The sequence below is a fragment of the Schistosoma mansoni genome, assembly GCF_000237925.1.
Source record: "Schistosoma mansoni, WGS project CABG00000000 data, supercontig 0049, strain Puerto Rico, whole genome shotgun sequence".
Taxonomy (NCBI): Eukaryota; Metazoa; Platyhelminthes; class Trematoda; order Strigeidida; family Schistosomatidae; genus Schistosoma; species Schistosoma mansoni.
The window spans coordinates 2,082,443-2,099,804 of record NW_017386028.1 but is presented as its reverse complement, the minus strand read 5'-3'; the positions used below and the strand labels follow the sequence as shown (position 1 = coordinate 2,099,804).

At 35.8% G+C, this 17,362-nt stretch overlaps 1 protein-coding gene across 1 annotated transcript; it reads right to left on the bottom strand.

Annotated features, from left to right (window-relative positions):
* Positions 1–31: 31 nt before the first annotated feature.
* On the bottom strand, positions 32–16,774 carry Smp_140890 (splicing factor Prp8, putative; the record flags this gene model as incomplete). The annotated part of the gene is made up of 21 exons (XM_018790646.1): positions 32–413; positions 1,090–1,421; positions 2,142–2,420; positions 3,011–3,248; positions 3,947–4,138; positions 5,397–5,704; positions 8,622–8,751; positions 8,979–9,284; positions 9,828–10,069; positions 10,187–10,489; positions 10,590–11,027; positions 11,120–11,455; positions 11,661–12,161; positions 13,007–13,213; positions 13,797–14,258; positions 14,519–14,911; positions 14,949–15,176; positions 15,214–15,445; positions 15,482–15,694; positions 16,137–16,686; positions 16,756–16,774. Coding segments are annotated over 21 exons (6,291 nt in total), but the record flags the coding sequence as incomplete, so codon positions are not given.
* Between the last annotated feature and the right edge of the window lie 588 nt (positions 16,775–17,362).

The window sequence follows — 17,362 nt, the reverse complement described above, 5'->3', positions numbered from 1 at the left end:
TTTCATAAAATCCACAAAAATGAAAACTTACTTGAGTTCGTAAATCTGATATGGTTATAAATTTCTTCAAAATATTTTTAGGTAAAATATATGTGTAGCCATTCTCTTTAATATCATCTGAACTGACATATATATTGTTTGTCCGAAGGTACAAATTCGTTGCTGAGATAGCACGAACGCGCCATTCCGTCTTACTGCTGAAATGGAGGGTTTCGTAGTTTGATGTTGTAGTTGAGATGATTTCATCACCATGTTTGTTTACAGTTCTTGTTGTAGTTGCCGTAAGCTGGGATTGTTCCTTAGCCTGTTTTTCAATATCGGCTATTTGCTGACGTTGTTGTGATGGGGCAGAAATCTCCATACCCAAAATAATATCTCGTATCTCCGACTGAGTTAAGGAAGCCACATTAACACTGAAAAGTGAAATAAAGTTTTAATCTATGTAGGTCTAGACGTAATGCATTTATAATGTATCACCTATGATAGCGATAGTGATTGTAATCTCGAGTGGAACTGAATGATCCCACCATGTCTACAAACTCAAGAGGAAATTTCTTAGATATACTTTTGGGGAATCTTTAAGTAATTAATATGTTCTGAACACGTACATTAGGAAAATAGAAAAATAATATAAAAAGTCTAGTGGGTTTATCGATAGATGTAGAACGGAGCACTATGCTAGTTCATGGTACAATTTAGCGCTACTTAATCGAAAATAGTTACCGAAAACTGTGATCACTATGTCGCCATTTTGTAGGCAAATGATTTACACCACCACCAAATAGACCCACTGAACGAAGTAATTTGTTTTAGGTTACCATGTGACTTCTTTCCGACGATTACAAACCGTAGACCAATGTAACATATTTACTCGAACAGCAAACCATATACAGTCATTAGTTACGTATAGTTACTTGGTATGAATATTACAACTTGTAATCGTTAAATCAATGCCCATAATCTCAAAACCAATACAGAAAATTTTTTAATGGTTTCTAGATCCTAAATACTATATCACCATCAAAAAACATTTACAATAACTTCTTACGTCAGTGATTTGACTTGGAATAGTTAATAATAGAAACTTACTTGTTTTTCTTTCCATAGTCAGCTAAAATAAGGTCTTTCAACTGATATTCTACTTTGATCCAATCATCTGAACTAAGGGATGGCCAAATATGATGGGGTTCAGTGATTGTTGTTTTGTCCGGTTTAAGCACAATTTTAGCCTTATCATTATTGACATGCAAAGCACGTAAAATTAAAATTAGACGAGAAAATGCTGTGTAAGAGCTGATAGATTTTAGCCAATCATCATACAAATTGAATAAGACCATTTGTGGCTCTGATGCCTTTAATATAAGATCTCCAAACTTCTCGACTTTTAGGCACGCTTGGAAAGGTAGTTGAAGCTCGGAACCCTGGAATATGAAGACAAAATCTTTTATAAACAAGGAGAGCTCATTAAACATTTACTATCATTGAAAATTATCATAGCCATTCTGCACGAAGAAATCTGACTACCAAACTCAACACATCTTTGATTTCCTAAGTAACAATAAGCTGTGTAATAAATATGCAATATACTGAAAATGAGACCATTGAAAGCACGTTCTGGCAAATAATTACTCAATACTGTTAGGCGACAGTGGAATCCCAGAAATAATTTGATAATATATAGAGGTGTAAGTACGTACAATAGATGAACATCAATGTCTCAAAAAACGTAATACATATTTCACTACGAATATAAACTTCTGACGAAATGGAGAATGCTTTGAAATCAGATTGAACAAACTAAAAATAAAAGAAACTGATAGGCGACAAGAGCAAAAAATGCCGACCATTATATCTGCAACGATTACCTTCTTTAAAAATTAGCACACATATACAAAATAGCTGAAATTATTTGTTATAAAGTGATTTGATGATGTTTCGTATAAAATTATAGGAGAGCAACGTTGAAAACATCGACCGATCCAAAGACAACATGAATATGTGATGTTTCGAGTTGATACATATTAGGATATAGCTACCAATTTAAGTGACTATGACGACAGGAAAAATACTATACATACTACTGAAGTTAGATCTCATGAGTTTAAAATATTGAAAAGAGTTTGTGTATACTCAAACTATACCTTTATAACAATATTAGGGAAATCAAGAAGATGCACTTCCAGAGGGTCCAACATTCCTTTGCGAGTAACAATGATTTGTTTTGGTTGTTCTTCAACTGGCAAGGAACGGATGAGTGCAGCAACTTCTTCTGCCGTTTTCCATTTAGCCAATTGACCTAAACGTTTTTGTCCTGCCCAAACTGAAGTGTGGATTATCTTTAAGAAAAGCTGCCCTGTGCGTGGATTGAAAATGAATATAGCACCATTGATAGGCTTAGTCGTAAGATTGCCTTCGAAAGTCTAAAAAATACATTATTTAGATATTTAGAAAACGAAAGACAATCATAGTTTAAATTTTACGCTTGATTTTATCAGTAATAAAGCATGATAAAACTAGTATCTCATGTTGATGAATAGTCACAAAAAATCACATGAGAACTATATTGAGTTAAAAAAAGTTTTATAATTGAAAAGTTGGTAAATAAATCTGCGAGTCCTTGACAATTATATTACATCCATCGTAGCAGTTCGCATACTAAAACTGTTCAAATACACATTCGAAAGATTTGTGGATATGGAATACAAATAGCCCTCTATGTATCGATGAGGTCAGATATAATGGTAAAGCAAGAACCAAGTGCGCAAACAAGTTTTCCATTGTTATTTATTTTTATTAACATTATTAATTATCCAGAAGTCATAATTCCTGAAAAAGCTTACACTGAATATAATAACGACTGCACATAAACTATAATCTTTTGACATGCTTAAAAAAACTTATAAAAAAATATCTGAACTTATTATAGAAGAAACAAAACTGGAAGCTTGATTTAATTAAATAAAAACGAGAATTGCGGCATATGAAAAACAGCGATTCAACTACAACTTACTTTATGTATAGTGACGCGATATACATTTGTATCATCAACGAACCATATAATTTGGTTGGAGAACAATTCGTTATAGTTTTGTGAACTCAAATAAGGTTCAGTAGGTTCGCTAGAGTATAACTGTAATGCTTTACGAATGCGTTCACGTAACACGTATAAAGCAGGATTGGCCTTCATTATTTTTACCATAGCTTGTTGTATGAGTGGTTTACAGCCAGGGAACCAATTTCCATAGGCACTAAATGAGAGTAATTAAATAATAAGGAAGAAATCTAGAGATAAAAGTTATTAAGATGAACAACTATTATTATTTGATTGAAAAAACAATTCATGTTTCCCCAAAAGTGAACTATACTTACAAAAACAAGAAAAACTTATGAAATCAAAATTTTCATTTAATTTATAGGATGTTGAATAAATTCTCTATTAATTTATTAGAATCTGGTTAATCAACCGTGTAAAAACTTAGCTTACAACAAAAGTGACATGTTACAAGTGCAGCAAACAAGAAAAGTATCAATCTGACACAGTAACTGATACATTACCTCCGTTAGTTTACACATTTCAGAAAGATATGATGAATAAGTGACTCAGATGAAAAATGTAACAACTATTCCTACATATACTTATGTTGATACATACATTCCTCCTATTATTGTGTCTTACACTAGTTTTTCTGTAAGTAGTGCATAAAAGATGAATATCATTGCAACCAATTTTGAGAAATGTAAAGTATAAGTAATAATATCGACTGGAAGCCGACTTTCTGAGAATGTTTCAAATTTTGAAAACCCGTTTAAACAGGAAATAATGGGAAATAAGTAGATTACCTTTTTTAAACAATTAGGCAAAACAATAATAGCAGTAACCATGATTTTTGCAGAAACATTAAGCTTATGAAAACCAGCTTAAGTAGTTATGTCAAGCTAAGCTTACCTATGCAGATTGTAAGCGAGATCAATTGCAATCATGACACCAGTTGGAGAAGGGTATATGGACATGTTATCAGTGGTATAATCCAGGAATTTTGCTCTGGCGTAACGCTCAATATCATGGGAATCATAATCACCCCATCTGAGCTGAATATCGATCCAAAACTTTTGAGTGGTAGTTCCATCCATAAGGTCTCTGTAAAGGTCGGTAAAAGAAAGAACTGTAACGTTTTTGGTGTAAGGAATCTTTTGACTAGAAAACCAGGTTACTTTTGAAAATACAAATAACATCGAAATAGAATGTCATATTGTTTAAATTTTCACTAACACCTGGTATATGAATTTAAATATCGGTAGTGTAGTAAGCACATTTGCGTTGCTTTATTTGTCCTCGTATGTGATGTAAGGGTGGGATAAGTATATTCCGTGTAATTTTTTTTCTTTTTAATGCTGATCATAATATTTGGGGATAGAATATAAATATGACTCACTGGTTATCATATCAGGACATTAATAAATTGTTTATCTATGATAAGTTAATAAAAAACTCAGTGGTTATTTCGACTGTTAGTTTGCTCAAAATCGGACTACTAACCAGTCCCAGGTCAGTATAAGAACGCCGCGTTAAGACGACGTTTTTAATTTACTTCTGGTATAAAATGAAATCTACAACTTTTCGTCCTATTCTTCTTTCTGATGTCAATTCGTACATACTTGTATGTTTTCTGAGTGGACGAAGTAACACTGCAAGTATTGGATATATATCGTTTGGATAATTCGAGTCCCGTTCGACTTCATGTTACTAAGCACAATTACAAACTCATAAGTACATTTTTACTGATATCAAACATCAAGTCATATCACAAAGATAACTGAAAGTATACATTTAACACAATCTTCGAAATTATATACCTCAGTAATAAATCCTGGTAGTACGAAACAGTACTTTTTTTAACAGATCTAGTTATTCATATCTAGAACAAGATTATACACACTATATAATTTATATATTGACTTTTGAAGTAAATTTAGTGTATCTTTTAATATGCAAATATGGCTTAGCACAGTGTATATAATAAACTCAGCTAATAAACAGAATAATGATCTCAAATGATGCTTCAACAATAGATGGTAAGTATCATTACCTATTGGCACCTTTATCTTGAGTACAAATAGTATATATATATATATATAACATTTTATTATTAACAGTGTGGCGCATATATATTTGGTGCCCCTTGTACCAATATGTATGTGTTTAAATAAATAATTAATAACATTCAATGAGAATAATAAAACTGATGGATGAACTTTGGTGGAATGGAAGTTATTTGCTTTAAATACAACTTGTTGGTTGAGTCAAATCAAAAATATTGGTAAAAGCTATGTATGGGTGGGTGGTATGTTAAATATAACAAACTGGAATGATGTATACTGAGGAACCACTAACTTACTTTGAGTCAGCCAACAGACTTGGCCTAGATACAGGCCACTTGTAGGATGCAAATAAAAGAATATCTGCACAGCTGGAATTCATTTTATACGACTTTCGAGGATGGATTGTTTCTTTTTGGACAGTTTCAATTTCCAAAGCGTCAAGTTCCTGATCAAACACCTGACAAATGTCCATAACTACAGATTCATGAATTTTTTGCCACAAGTGAGCTCGGAATATCTGGATGAGTGAGATCTTCAGAGTTGGAATTTTGCCGTGCATAAAAATACCAGTTAGATCAAGTTGTACTTGGAAACCAACATAGACCTACAGTAAAGATAACAACATCAAGGTAAATGTGGAATTAATGAAACGTTAAAAATAATGAGTAGTTATGAGTCATAGCACAAATAATAAGTCCTACGTTAGATTCCTCTAGATTGATGCAAATTACAAAAGCTGAATACTTCACGTCGAGATCCATGTAAAATAACGCAAAAATGCATACTGGAATCAAATCTAGGTTAATCAGTAAAAACAATATATCAGTCAGTCACAACGTAGAACTTCATACGTACGTACATCAGTTCGAGTTGCCATACCACATTAGCACAGAGATGCAGTTTTCGATTCAAATCCATAATGGTAGAAGTAGTAAGAGTATAAGCAGTAATCGGAAAGGTTAGGGTTTGAAGATGTTATTTAAGGAGTATAATCCAGTGAAATAAATTTGGAAAAAGAAAAAGGATAGGGACATAAAGGAATCAGAAGATTAGAATTTGGGAGAACACAAAGAGTGGATGCACCTTGGTCATCGCAAACGATTTTAAGCCATGTCATTCAAGGTCTCTAACCATCGATTGCTATCACCTAGCGGATCCCAACCATGTAGTCTACACATACCAACATGGCTCAGTTCAATTGTCAGTGACTTCATGGATTTGTGCCACGTTTTGGTCTGGCCACCCCTAGCTTTTTTCCAACCTACTCCTACATCATAAAACATCGCACGTCGGGGCAGTCGGTGGTTGGGCATACGTAACAGGTGTCCCAGCCATCTCAACTGATGAAGTTTCACTACCTCATCAATCGATTTGCCATCCTTAACTAGTACCTGTTTCCTAACAACTGCATTACTTACTCGGTGGTCCCAAGATATACGAGCGATACTTCGAAGACACCTATGATCGAATACTAGCAGCCTATGAATATCCTCTACTCTTACCGGCCATGTTTCACTGCCATAAAGTAAGACGGAACGAACTGCTGCACAGTAAACCCGTCTTTTGGTTGCTAGACGGATATCTCGTCTACGCCATAAATGACGCAAGTTGGCGAAAGCTAGACGAGCCTTCCGTATCCGTGCTGAGATTTCGTCACACACCAGACCACAAGGGCTGATGAGACTCCGAAGATAAGTGAAGTGGTTAACACGCTCAACTACTTTACTCCCTATTATTAGTTTGGGTGTCGATGCAACCCAATCCTGAAGCAGCATTTTGCATTTCGAGGGGGAGAATCGCATCCCGAAGATACCTTAACGATAATATTTCTAAACGCATAAAACGACTAATACATTTAAAATATCTAAATACATAAAGCTCAGTGGTTTAACCGGTATCAGTACAGGATCAAAGTTTAGGGTATGAGGGAGTTTTAAGTGAAATGTATTAGCCTTATCGCATGATTATGACTTATCTCAGAAACATGATCACCTCGAAGGCAAATTAATTAGTTTAGCTTTCCATATATGTACAACAAAAACAAATTTTGTAAATGCTGAACAGGAAAGCAAATAATTATACACGAAATCCTGTGAGTAGTATTCAGTACAAACTCCAGAAACACTGATTATACAATAGTGAATATAATACACAATTTTACGTTGTTATCTCATTTCCATACACTATAAACATAAACAGCATCGATAACACTACAGAAAAGTAATAAGAACTGAAAGAAAATGATGAAACAACACAAGGAAAGTTGTAGTTCATTTAATAATACAACATGAGTAAAATTCTCACAATAAAAATGGTTAGCAAAGTGAAAAGGAAGCTCAAATAATATTTATGTTTATGGGAAACTAAATCTACAAAAGAAACAACAAGTATAGTAGGGATTGTGGAAATTGTTGAATTTTCATAGTTTTACATCACAGACTGACCTTAAGTTAGACAACCATTGAAAATCAAGAAACAGCTGCTTCCTGATTGTCAATAGTTGTCTAAACTTAAGGTCAGTCTGTGAGGTAAAACTACGAGAAATGTAGTTCAATTGACTGATAGAATTTTGTAATGAAAAAGGGGTAGCGCAATCAATTTTAGAGGATGGAATCACCATTCAACTGAATAAATAAAAGTTAGAAACCAGTCGCGTTATGTACAAAAATTCAACCAAAGTAATGTCATTTATTATACAATGAAGATTACAAATAATTTAATGACTGTTAGCTTAAAATTTAAAGAAAAATAAAGAATGCATACAATTGTGGCCAATTTTGAGCCATGTATCTTAAAGATTTTCAACTACTGAACTACGATTATGCATGAAAGCAGTACAAATAAGTGCAATATCAAGTGGATTATCTTACAAACACCTAGTACCATAATTTTTATTAGTGTTAGGTTATTTTAGAACTCTGTCAAGTATGAAACAATAGAAAATAAGAAACTATGTACAATTTAAATGAAATAATTTCATCAATTATTATTATAACATGAAAATTTAGGATCTTTAAAAAAACAATACAACCAATGAATATGTTAAAATCGACTTATTGAATGTAACAGATAGAGTTACAAATAGAAACTGAAAAATACCAAAAGACAGAATAAAGCAATAGTCTGATGATTTTAAGAAAAACATTAACATAAACATTAGTAGCATCAATATCCAAGATTTCTACATAGTTTAGTATGACTTTATGAGTATTGAAAAAAAAATAAGCCAAAGATTGAGTAAAATAGAGGTTGAATAAAAACATTGAATTGTACCGAAAAGTCTACAATCAAGTCCAATAAGACTGCACCACTATTACTTATATTATGAATCCGAGCGAAAGGGTGAGGAAAACTTATATATTATATGATTCCGAATAGGTAAGTGGACTAATAAAGACGATTTATTAATGCATTTAAACTATGGTAAGCAATAAAAATTGGATGTACGTATTTACTACTAAACGGGATAGAACGAAGTGAGTGATCTTAAAACTAGTGATGGTTATTTACGGCAAACTTACATTAGCGCGATTGATAGTTGGAGACCACCATAATGTAAAGCGTCGATTAGGTATTTGATTCAACCCAGATCGCTGAGCGTTAGTCAACTTCTTGTACTTCATTGATTCTTCAAAACCACTGGCTTTCTCCCTGAAATTATAAAATTGTCATATGGTGAAGTGCCACAAAAGACGACTGGATTGATTAATATATGTATTCTCTAGCTATAATTTCATGGGTAGTTAATTGAGTTTATTTCGATTTAGAAATTTGAATAAAACAAAGATTTAGGTACTCTTTGAGTATGAAAATAGTGTGATATTGGGAAAAATAAGTAACATATACCAATCAAACTATATATTATATTTGGAACTTACCAGAAAAGACCTTCCCATGTAGGGAAATAAGTTCCTTTAAACAAGGTGTGCTCCAAAATACCTTCAACACCACCTAGAGCCTGGATCATATCCGTACGATAGTTGTTCAAATTCCATAACTTTCCATCGTGTCTTTGATGTGTCCACCAAAATGGATTTTGCTTAAGAACTTGATATTGTTTGAACTCAGTTCGTACACGCCAACCCTTATCGTAAGCCAGTGTATGTCTGTCTTTTTGGAAAAGAGTATTAATCCGAGGAATACCGCGATCCCAACTGTCTTCTAGATCTTCCAACGTTAAACGTCTGAAATCAGTTATACAAACAAGATTTAAGAAATCTGGAAATCCCTAATTCTACAGAGACAGAACAAAGAAATCAGTAAATTAGCACTTGATTTGAGTAGGAACGATTGCTTGAAATCATCCACGCTATATCGATTACTTGTATTGAAAATAATTTTCCCCATGTTCGGTGAAAGTAACATTAAAAAACCTTACGTTTGTAAAGTTTTCAGTCAGAAGACACTTCGAAAACTTTGATAATATATTTATATTGACAATTCACCATAAATACATTTACAACTAACTTTCACTTCAGTTTTAACCATGAACAATTTCTTTTTTTTAACTTCTTTGTGACTACGAGGAAGAGCACAGACAAGTTTTTTGATCTTCTACACAACAAAGTTTGCGAAGTAGAAATTCTTGAACTTAGGTTTCCACTAACGAATTAGATCATAACTTCTGTCTGATATGCTCGGACAGGCTTGTGAATACAAAGAAATACATATTTTCGTGTGACAATTACTAGACCCTCTTAAATACAACTTAGATTTCAAACACTTACCTATTTTGAGCATTTGCTTCTTGTCGTTTTAACGCATATTCAGCCCAAACACTCTGGGAATCGCGAAACTCCGTCTCCCATGATAAGATGTAAGAGAACAAATTTGGAATAACCTGGTCCTCGTCATGACTCATGCCTGAACGAAAGTGAGTAATACCAACGTCAGTTTGTTTTGACCACCGTAAATCAGACTGTGGAATAAGAACATGACCCATACTGAGCATACCTAAACCACCAAGTTCCTACGGAAACAAAAATAGTATTTTTTTGACTGAAGTATATAAAAAAAAACAAGTATTTCATTCTTTAAGCATTCATGGGCTTTTTTCGAGAGACATGGATATTTTTTACAAACTTACTTTCGGTGTGTAAAAGACCACTGGAGGGAAACGAGCAGGCATTTTTGAGTTTAATCCAATTTTGATACGTGTTTGTATTTTGTTCTCGCACTTCACCAACAGATCCAATAATGCGACAGTGCTTACTGCTGCCTCGCGATAATAAGTCATTAAACCAATTAAAGCGGTATTCCATTTGTTCACGATTTTGGTGAAAGTTGTCGATCCGGAGGCCATTAAAATTTGTCTAACTCTGTTATGGAATCGTTGCATTGATTCATCATCCACTCGAAGGAAACATTGTGCTGTACGCTCTTTGGTTACCTAAGGAAGATTTAAAGATTTTAGTTCATGAAATGAACAAAGAACCAATAAGCGTATCAAGAGTACGAAAAATCCACTTTCGACTCATAAAAAGGAATACCTCGTTTTGTAGATGCCATACGCCACTTGGAAGATTGGCATCTGCAGCTTGACCAGGTGAACGACAAGATGGTAGAATACGACATTCAAACCCACACATTGCGAACAGTAAATTAGGGTTATCTTTGCTATAAACAGAGACGAAACTGCTATCCCAATCAATTGTTGTGACGGATCTCGGCAAACGGTTTTTGATATCCCAAAAAACAGCACGACCAAGATTGACATCATGTTTCATTAAGCGCATTCTACTATCGCGTGGCCAACACTTTTTATTGTTGTAACCCACAATGTTTTCGTTATTTGGATCAGGGTGCTCTGTTAGGTAACGCTGAATGAGATCGCGAGCGTCCTCCGCCGAGAAACGGAAGAACATCCAAAAACGATCTACATACCGACAATACAGTCGAATAGGATGGGAAATTTCTGTGGCAGTATCCTGTAAAAATTAACAGACAAAAAGCATTTCTAAGTTTGTTGATTTCACACACTTCTACTAAATGTAAGTAGAAAGCAATGTTGCCATCCTACCTGGAACTGAAGAAAGTCGTTTGGCATCTGAGGAGGACCGCACATCTCAGCTGCTCTTTCGAGACCCAAAACTAGCAAGTCCAGTACAAGGCCATAATACTGTGTAATAAAGGATGAAAACTGCAGACCGCGGATGATTCCGTAACTGTTAGTATGATTCATATCCTTGTAATTTATAACAACGTTATTTTTAGCAGTCATGTAGTCCGCAATATTGTGATCGACAATTAGTCTCAGGAGACGATTGAGCAATGTAAGGTCAATTTTCTCATAAACTTTTTCAAATTTCGTTTCCAACAAAACGTTACATTCACCCTCACCAGTCTCCCAAACATCCTGCAAATCACAGAAAAAGGCTACATTAAAATCGAAGAAAAACTTTGAGGAAAATATTAAAACAGGAAAGAACTTAAAACTAGAATTCACAGGAAGCTAATGAAAGATAGGTTAATTCATAATTATTGACTAGAAAAGAATAAAAGAGTATTCGTAAAGAAGCCATTGCTATAGAACTAACAACTCAGAGTGATGTCAAACTTACTTTTAAGTTGTTAATACCCTGGCACCACTTGTATACAAGTAAAGGTGGAGGCTCCAAGTCAGCTGGTTTGATCCATGGAGGAAACAGGCGACGTTTATCAGCTTCATACCACAAATACTGATCCAAATAAGCATCTGTTATCTTCTCCAAGGGCTCAACATCATAGACAGGCACCAAATGACTGTAAAGATCCATGAATTCAATCCCAACTTCTTTGAAAGCCCTTTGAGTAAGTAAATGTCGCTTGATGCGACTAAGGGCTTCGTGTGGATTATCATAAGCTTGCTCAATCAAACCAAGTTCCTCTCGTTGAGATTGATTTAACCTGTTTTTGACACTATAAGATTCTCGAAGACGTTCAAGGGCGAGAATCAGTAACTTGGTATCATGCTTGTAACTTAGAGGTGGGAAAGGAATTGGTGAAAAGCGCCTACTTTCTAACCAATGTACAGTTGTTGTGTAAATGGCAACAGCCTCCTCTGCAGTTACGTAGGGACCATCCTGAAAAAAAAGAACGTACGCAGGAATAGTATGGTTTGAAAAAGTGGAAGTTCAACAAATAACTTCGTTTCTAAACGTCTACGTATGAGTAATAGGTTAAACGCAAATAACTTGCATACAAGTCAGTCAGCTACAACGTAGGACTAGGCACATCGGTTCAAGTTGCCTTACCTCATTAGCACAACAAGATGAACACCAAGTTCATGGTAGTTAATTTAGTGATGGTAATATATAAGAGAAAGGTTGTATATAAGGATATAGTACAGGAAGAAAGGTATCAAGAAATTTCAATCTCAAGGTTTAAGGGAAGATGAAGAGTGTATGCACCTGCGTTATTGTGATCGATTATGAGCCATGGTTACGATAGTCACGCGGACCCCAACCAGGTAGTCTGCATCTGCCAACATGGCTCAGACTAGAAGTTAGTGACTTCAAGCACTGATGCCACGTTTTAGTTTCACCGCCCCTAACTTTCTTCCAACCATCCCCAATACTAGTTAGTATAGCGCGTCGTGGTAATCGGTGTTTAGGCATACGTAGCACGTGGCCCAACCATCTCAGTTGATGAAAACTTACAACCTCACCAGCTGATTTACCATCATTCCCTAATACCCTATGTTTAACCTCAAAATCATTTGCCCGGTGATTCCAGCAGATGCGAGCAATATTTCTAAGGCATCTGTGGTCAAATACTAGTAGCCTACGAGTATCTTCTACTCTTAATGGCTACGCATACAAGTATTCATTTATTTATTTTAATAATTGCTTAGTATCAAATTTTTTCCCACTTTCTTGTTACTTAACATTGGAGCAACTCATAAGTACTAAGTGAGAACGAATCGTACCTTAAGATAATTATGTTGTCGCTCCTGTTCCGCTTTAAGATACAGTCGAGTTAAACGACCCAGATTCTTTTTACAAACAGTTTTATCAACGGTTGCACCTCGCCGAATGCGTTCCCGATTGTAATGAGCTGTATTAGTCCACCAGTCAGCTTTGGCTTTAACGTAACGTAAAATCATATTTTCAATAGGGATTGGCATATTTGGTACCTGAATGAATGAAAACAGGTAAAATGTTGGTCTGATTATTTGAAATATTACAAAGCAAGGAACTCAATGTTAATGAGACTAAAATGTACTACATATGGATCAACTATTAGATTAAAATAATCTGTATCATTGAACTCGTTCTGCTGTATGGAACAGATGTAGTGGGTTTAAAGTACATTGTCATTAAAATTTGACAATCAATTTTCGGTAGAAGCGTAGACGGCAAAGGTATCATTGAAATTCTGAAAATTGCATATTATGATAGGAATGTAAAAGCTCACAACTCATGCAAGTCTTTAAACTGGTATTACACTGCATGATATAAATTATTAGTATGGCTCGGTAAGAGCCTAAACTGGTGACCTGGTTACAACGATTTTCCAATACTTTACCGATAACGTTGATTCGGGCCAATGATCTTAGAAACCTCCTGATGGAGACACATCGATATGAGGGATGACGTAAAAAGTACAATGATAGCTACGGAGAAATCGGTAAATAGCTATTGCAATGCATCTAATTCATGTTAAAGGAGTGAAAATGGAAAGTTAGATGATTAGAACTGAATAAAATATAGACTTACTTTCCATGGTATGTTAGCTTTCCAACAACGCCATGCTTCGCCTAAATGTTGTAGAATAGTCCTAGCTTTGTTTTGTTTGATACCTTCGGGCATCATATCCAGTATGTCATGCATAACGGCGGCGCGCAGTTCCAAGTCATAGTGAGATTCAACTCGTTGTTTGGTAACAGTTTTGGCAACACCTTTGGAATGTCTTCCTTCAAATTGGCGTGATAAGAGATTTCCTAACCAACGCTCCAGTAATGGGGTTATGCCGCGCATGAAAAACAACCATACTCTCCATCCCGGTGCCCAGAACCCGACACCTGGGCCTTTACCCACTGGTCCAGTGTTGAAACGGTAGTAAATTACGTGTTTCAAATCCTTGCACATCCGAATTTGACGCATGAGTTTGTATTTATAACGGTACATTCCTGTTAACTGTCCAACGTGTGAGAAAATGTACTGGAGACCATCTGCCAACTGAAAATTAAGGAAAGCTATTACTGACAAAGATTACCAGCCATGTCAGTTATCGAATAATAAAGGGAACTCATATCAGTTTTGGCAATGTCCTAGCACAAAGTCAATGCTGAAAGCTACAGCCAAAGATTTTTGTACTATGTAGTCCACATTATGACCACATTCCGGACCCCTGCGTTTTCATCACAAAAGCAATACTACCAATAAGTACTAAACTTACAAAAACCCCAGTACTAATTAATGAAACAATATAAAGTTACCTGGAAAGCATCGACATTTCCCAAGCGATACTGAACATGGCTATCTACGATGAGCTTCGTTAAACGAAGTATCTCCCGACAAAGATGAAAAGCATTGCCGAACCGTGATTTCTTTCTTTCTTTGGTAGTTAAGGTTTTTACTGGTTTCAAGTTGAAGTTATAGTCCAAATGCAAGTAATTAAGATTTTTTCGATGAATAAGAAGGTTAAGCATGTTGTATCCCTGACGGCAAACTTGTAGTCCAACCTCTACCCAATCCAAACTAGTAATTTGGAAGAACTTAGTAGCTTTGAAGGAACGAAACAAGTAACGTTTCTTCTGAGGCTTTGGTCGACGGTGATGTAGGGCATTAAGAACAAAATACTTCAGCAGCTTTTGGTAAGAAACACGAACCTGTGGAAAGAATGATTGAGTGGTAAAGCAAGCTTACTTTTACAGGCATACCAGAAGGACAATGCTCTCTGTACCAAGCTTTGACTAAAGGAATATCAATAGCCCGTCTTGTAGACCCTGATCTTAAGCAAAATGGCCTTGGAGCCCACAAAAGAGCAATGCCGTTTGCTGTGTTATCACTGTACAGAGGAGTTTCGGCAAGAAACGGCTGGAGTCCTTCGGGAAGTTCATACGTTTCATCGACATCTGGTTGTAACTCTGGAGCCTGTAAAAGAATGTGACGAAAAAAAGGATGGGTTTACCTTAACACCTTGTCTCTGGGATATGGGGTTAATCAGAGGATCAAAATAAAAAGCTGGGAGATCAGGATCTTCGGTTTTAATGAAAAGTACATTAGGAGTGTGATACCATGATAAATGAACTTGAAACGGATAACTGTTATAAAGATAGGGGAATGCTATTCGGTATTCAGTACGAATAGGTTGACGAATGATGATCTTGTTGATATCATTAAATTCATTCCAATCCTCATCCCTATGGACCAAAACATTAGTAAAAAAAACACATTACTCTAAAGTTTTGTCTTTGACCAAGGGTTCAAACTTCGGACCTCCAGGAAGAGCGACGTTCAGGGCTTTAGCTGTGAAGAATGACTTGAGGTCAAACAAATAAAAGTAATTGTCATCGACAAGGTCAGTCAACAAAGAGTTGGCCAGACGATAAAGGTTGGACATTATGTTCAGAGGTAGGTTCCAACGTCGGTAAGTAACGCCGTTAACGTACCTACGAAAGAAAACGATACAATAGAAGTAAATTGTCATGTTATCCATATCAGTATTCAGAAAGAAGTGTAGATATCAGGAAAGTGATATACCGATCGATGTCGATTTCTCAACTAATTTTACTCCGGCATACATTAATGAATGTTTGGCTAGGCCTAAGAATTCCATACTGTGCTGAACATATAACGTCGAATAGACTTATCATCACCATTGTTTATGGAATCCTTTACGCGTTTACAGCTTTTACAAAGTTCTTTTTAAAGTCTTTGGGTGCCACAAGAGAGAGTTATAACAACCAACATCTACACGCTAGTACTAGCAGTAATAGACCAGAAGTGACACAAAGCATTTTAGTCAGTCTGAATATACACGTCAAATACGGAAAAGATACATATTCACACACCTAGAACTCACGATATAAATTATGCGAAATAAAGACTTACTTTGATTCCACTAGGGGATTTCTTTCGTAAAACCATTCAATAATTGTAGCATCTTCTTCCGGATCTAACTCCAATTGTATTGGTTCTAGAGGCTCTACGTCAAGTATATTGTCGGCATAATCAAGTGGGGGCTCTTCGTCATCGAAAGGTGGGAATCTCATGCGTTTGAAATGACGACGGTCCCTTTTTTCACGACGCATCATGATCCACATGCTACCCCACTGAGCAGCGTAGACTGGTTCAACGACCCATGGTATTTCGTTAACAAATGTTATGGCCCCGGTGATATGGTACAGTACTTTGACATCTCTGATTTGTTCCCAAGGCATAGGCATGTTTTCTAACAATTTCAACACTGCATGTGGCATATATTTCAATGCACCGAGATACACGCGTTTGTCATGCCTAAACTTCCTATTGGTCATGTCGCCGTGGTCTCTGATGATTTTACGAACATGCTCTGGTGGCATTTCGTCCTTCTGAGTTTCTACAAAGCCAAACTTGCGTTTTTCCGAGAACTTCTTTGACTGAAGTTGTTGCCATTCTCGGGCTGAGGTGAAAAAAACGCCATGTTAGTCATACGAAGATCACCACCCTAAGCAATCGAATAAACGCTTACCTTTAGCCGATGGTAACATTCTCAAAGACAACGAACAACCTAAGGGCGAAAATACGCACGCGCCTTGATTGGTCACTAACCAACTCAAACAAATGGATCAAATGATTGTGGACGGAATAGAAAAAGCTTTCGTTTAACGGGCTTCCGTGTCTAGTAGTACTGGATCACCAATACCTCTAGGCAAGAACCTAGGTATATTGACGATAATAGAGGAAAAAATAAGTTGTTATCCTTAGTCTTTAAGAATAGGTCAAATTTCCTCTTAAAGGACTCCTGCGAAGTCGCTTGGACCAGCTCATTCGGCAGCGAATTCTGGCATTTGACAACTCTTAAGGAGTAGAAGTTGTGTCTACAGTCCGTTCTGCTATGCTGGGTCTCCAGTTTCTGGGTGTTACCCCTTAGGTTAGTATTGTAACTAAGCTTAATTAGATGTTTAAGGGGATGACCAAAAATGTTAAGGATATTGTAAGTCATAAGAAGGTCACCTCTAAGACGCCTATACTCTAACGGGTGAAGATTGAGTGATTGGAGGCGTTTGTAGCTGTAAATAAGTCCCCAAAATCAATAGCTCATTAAGTGTTCTACATTGGATGCTGACCACATTGTT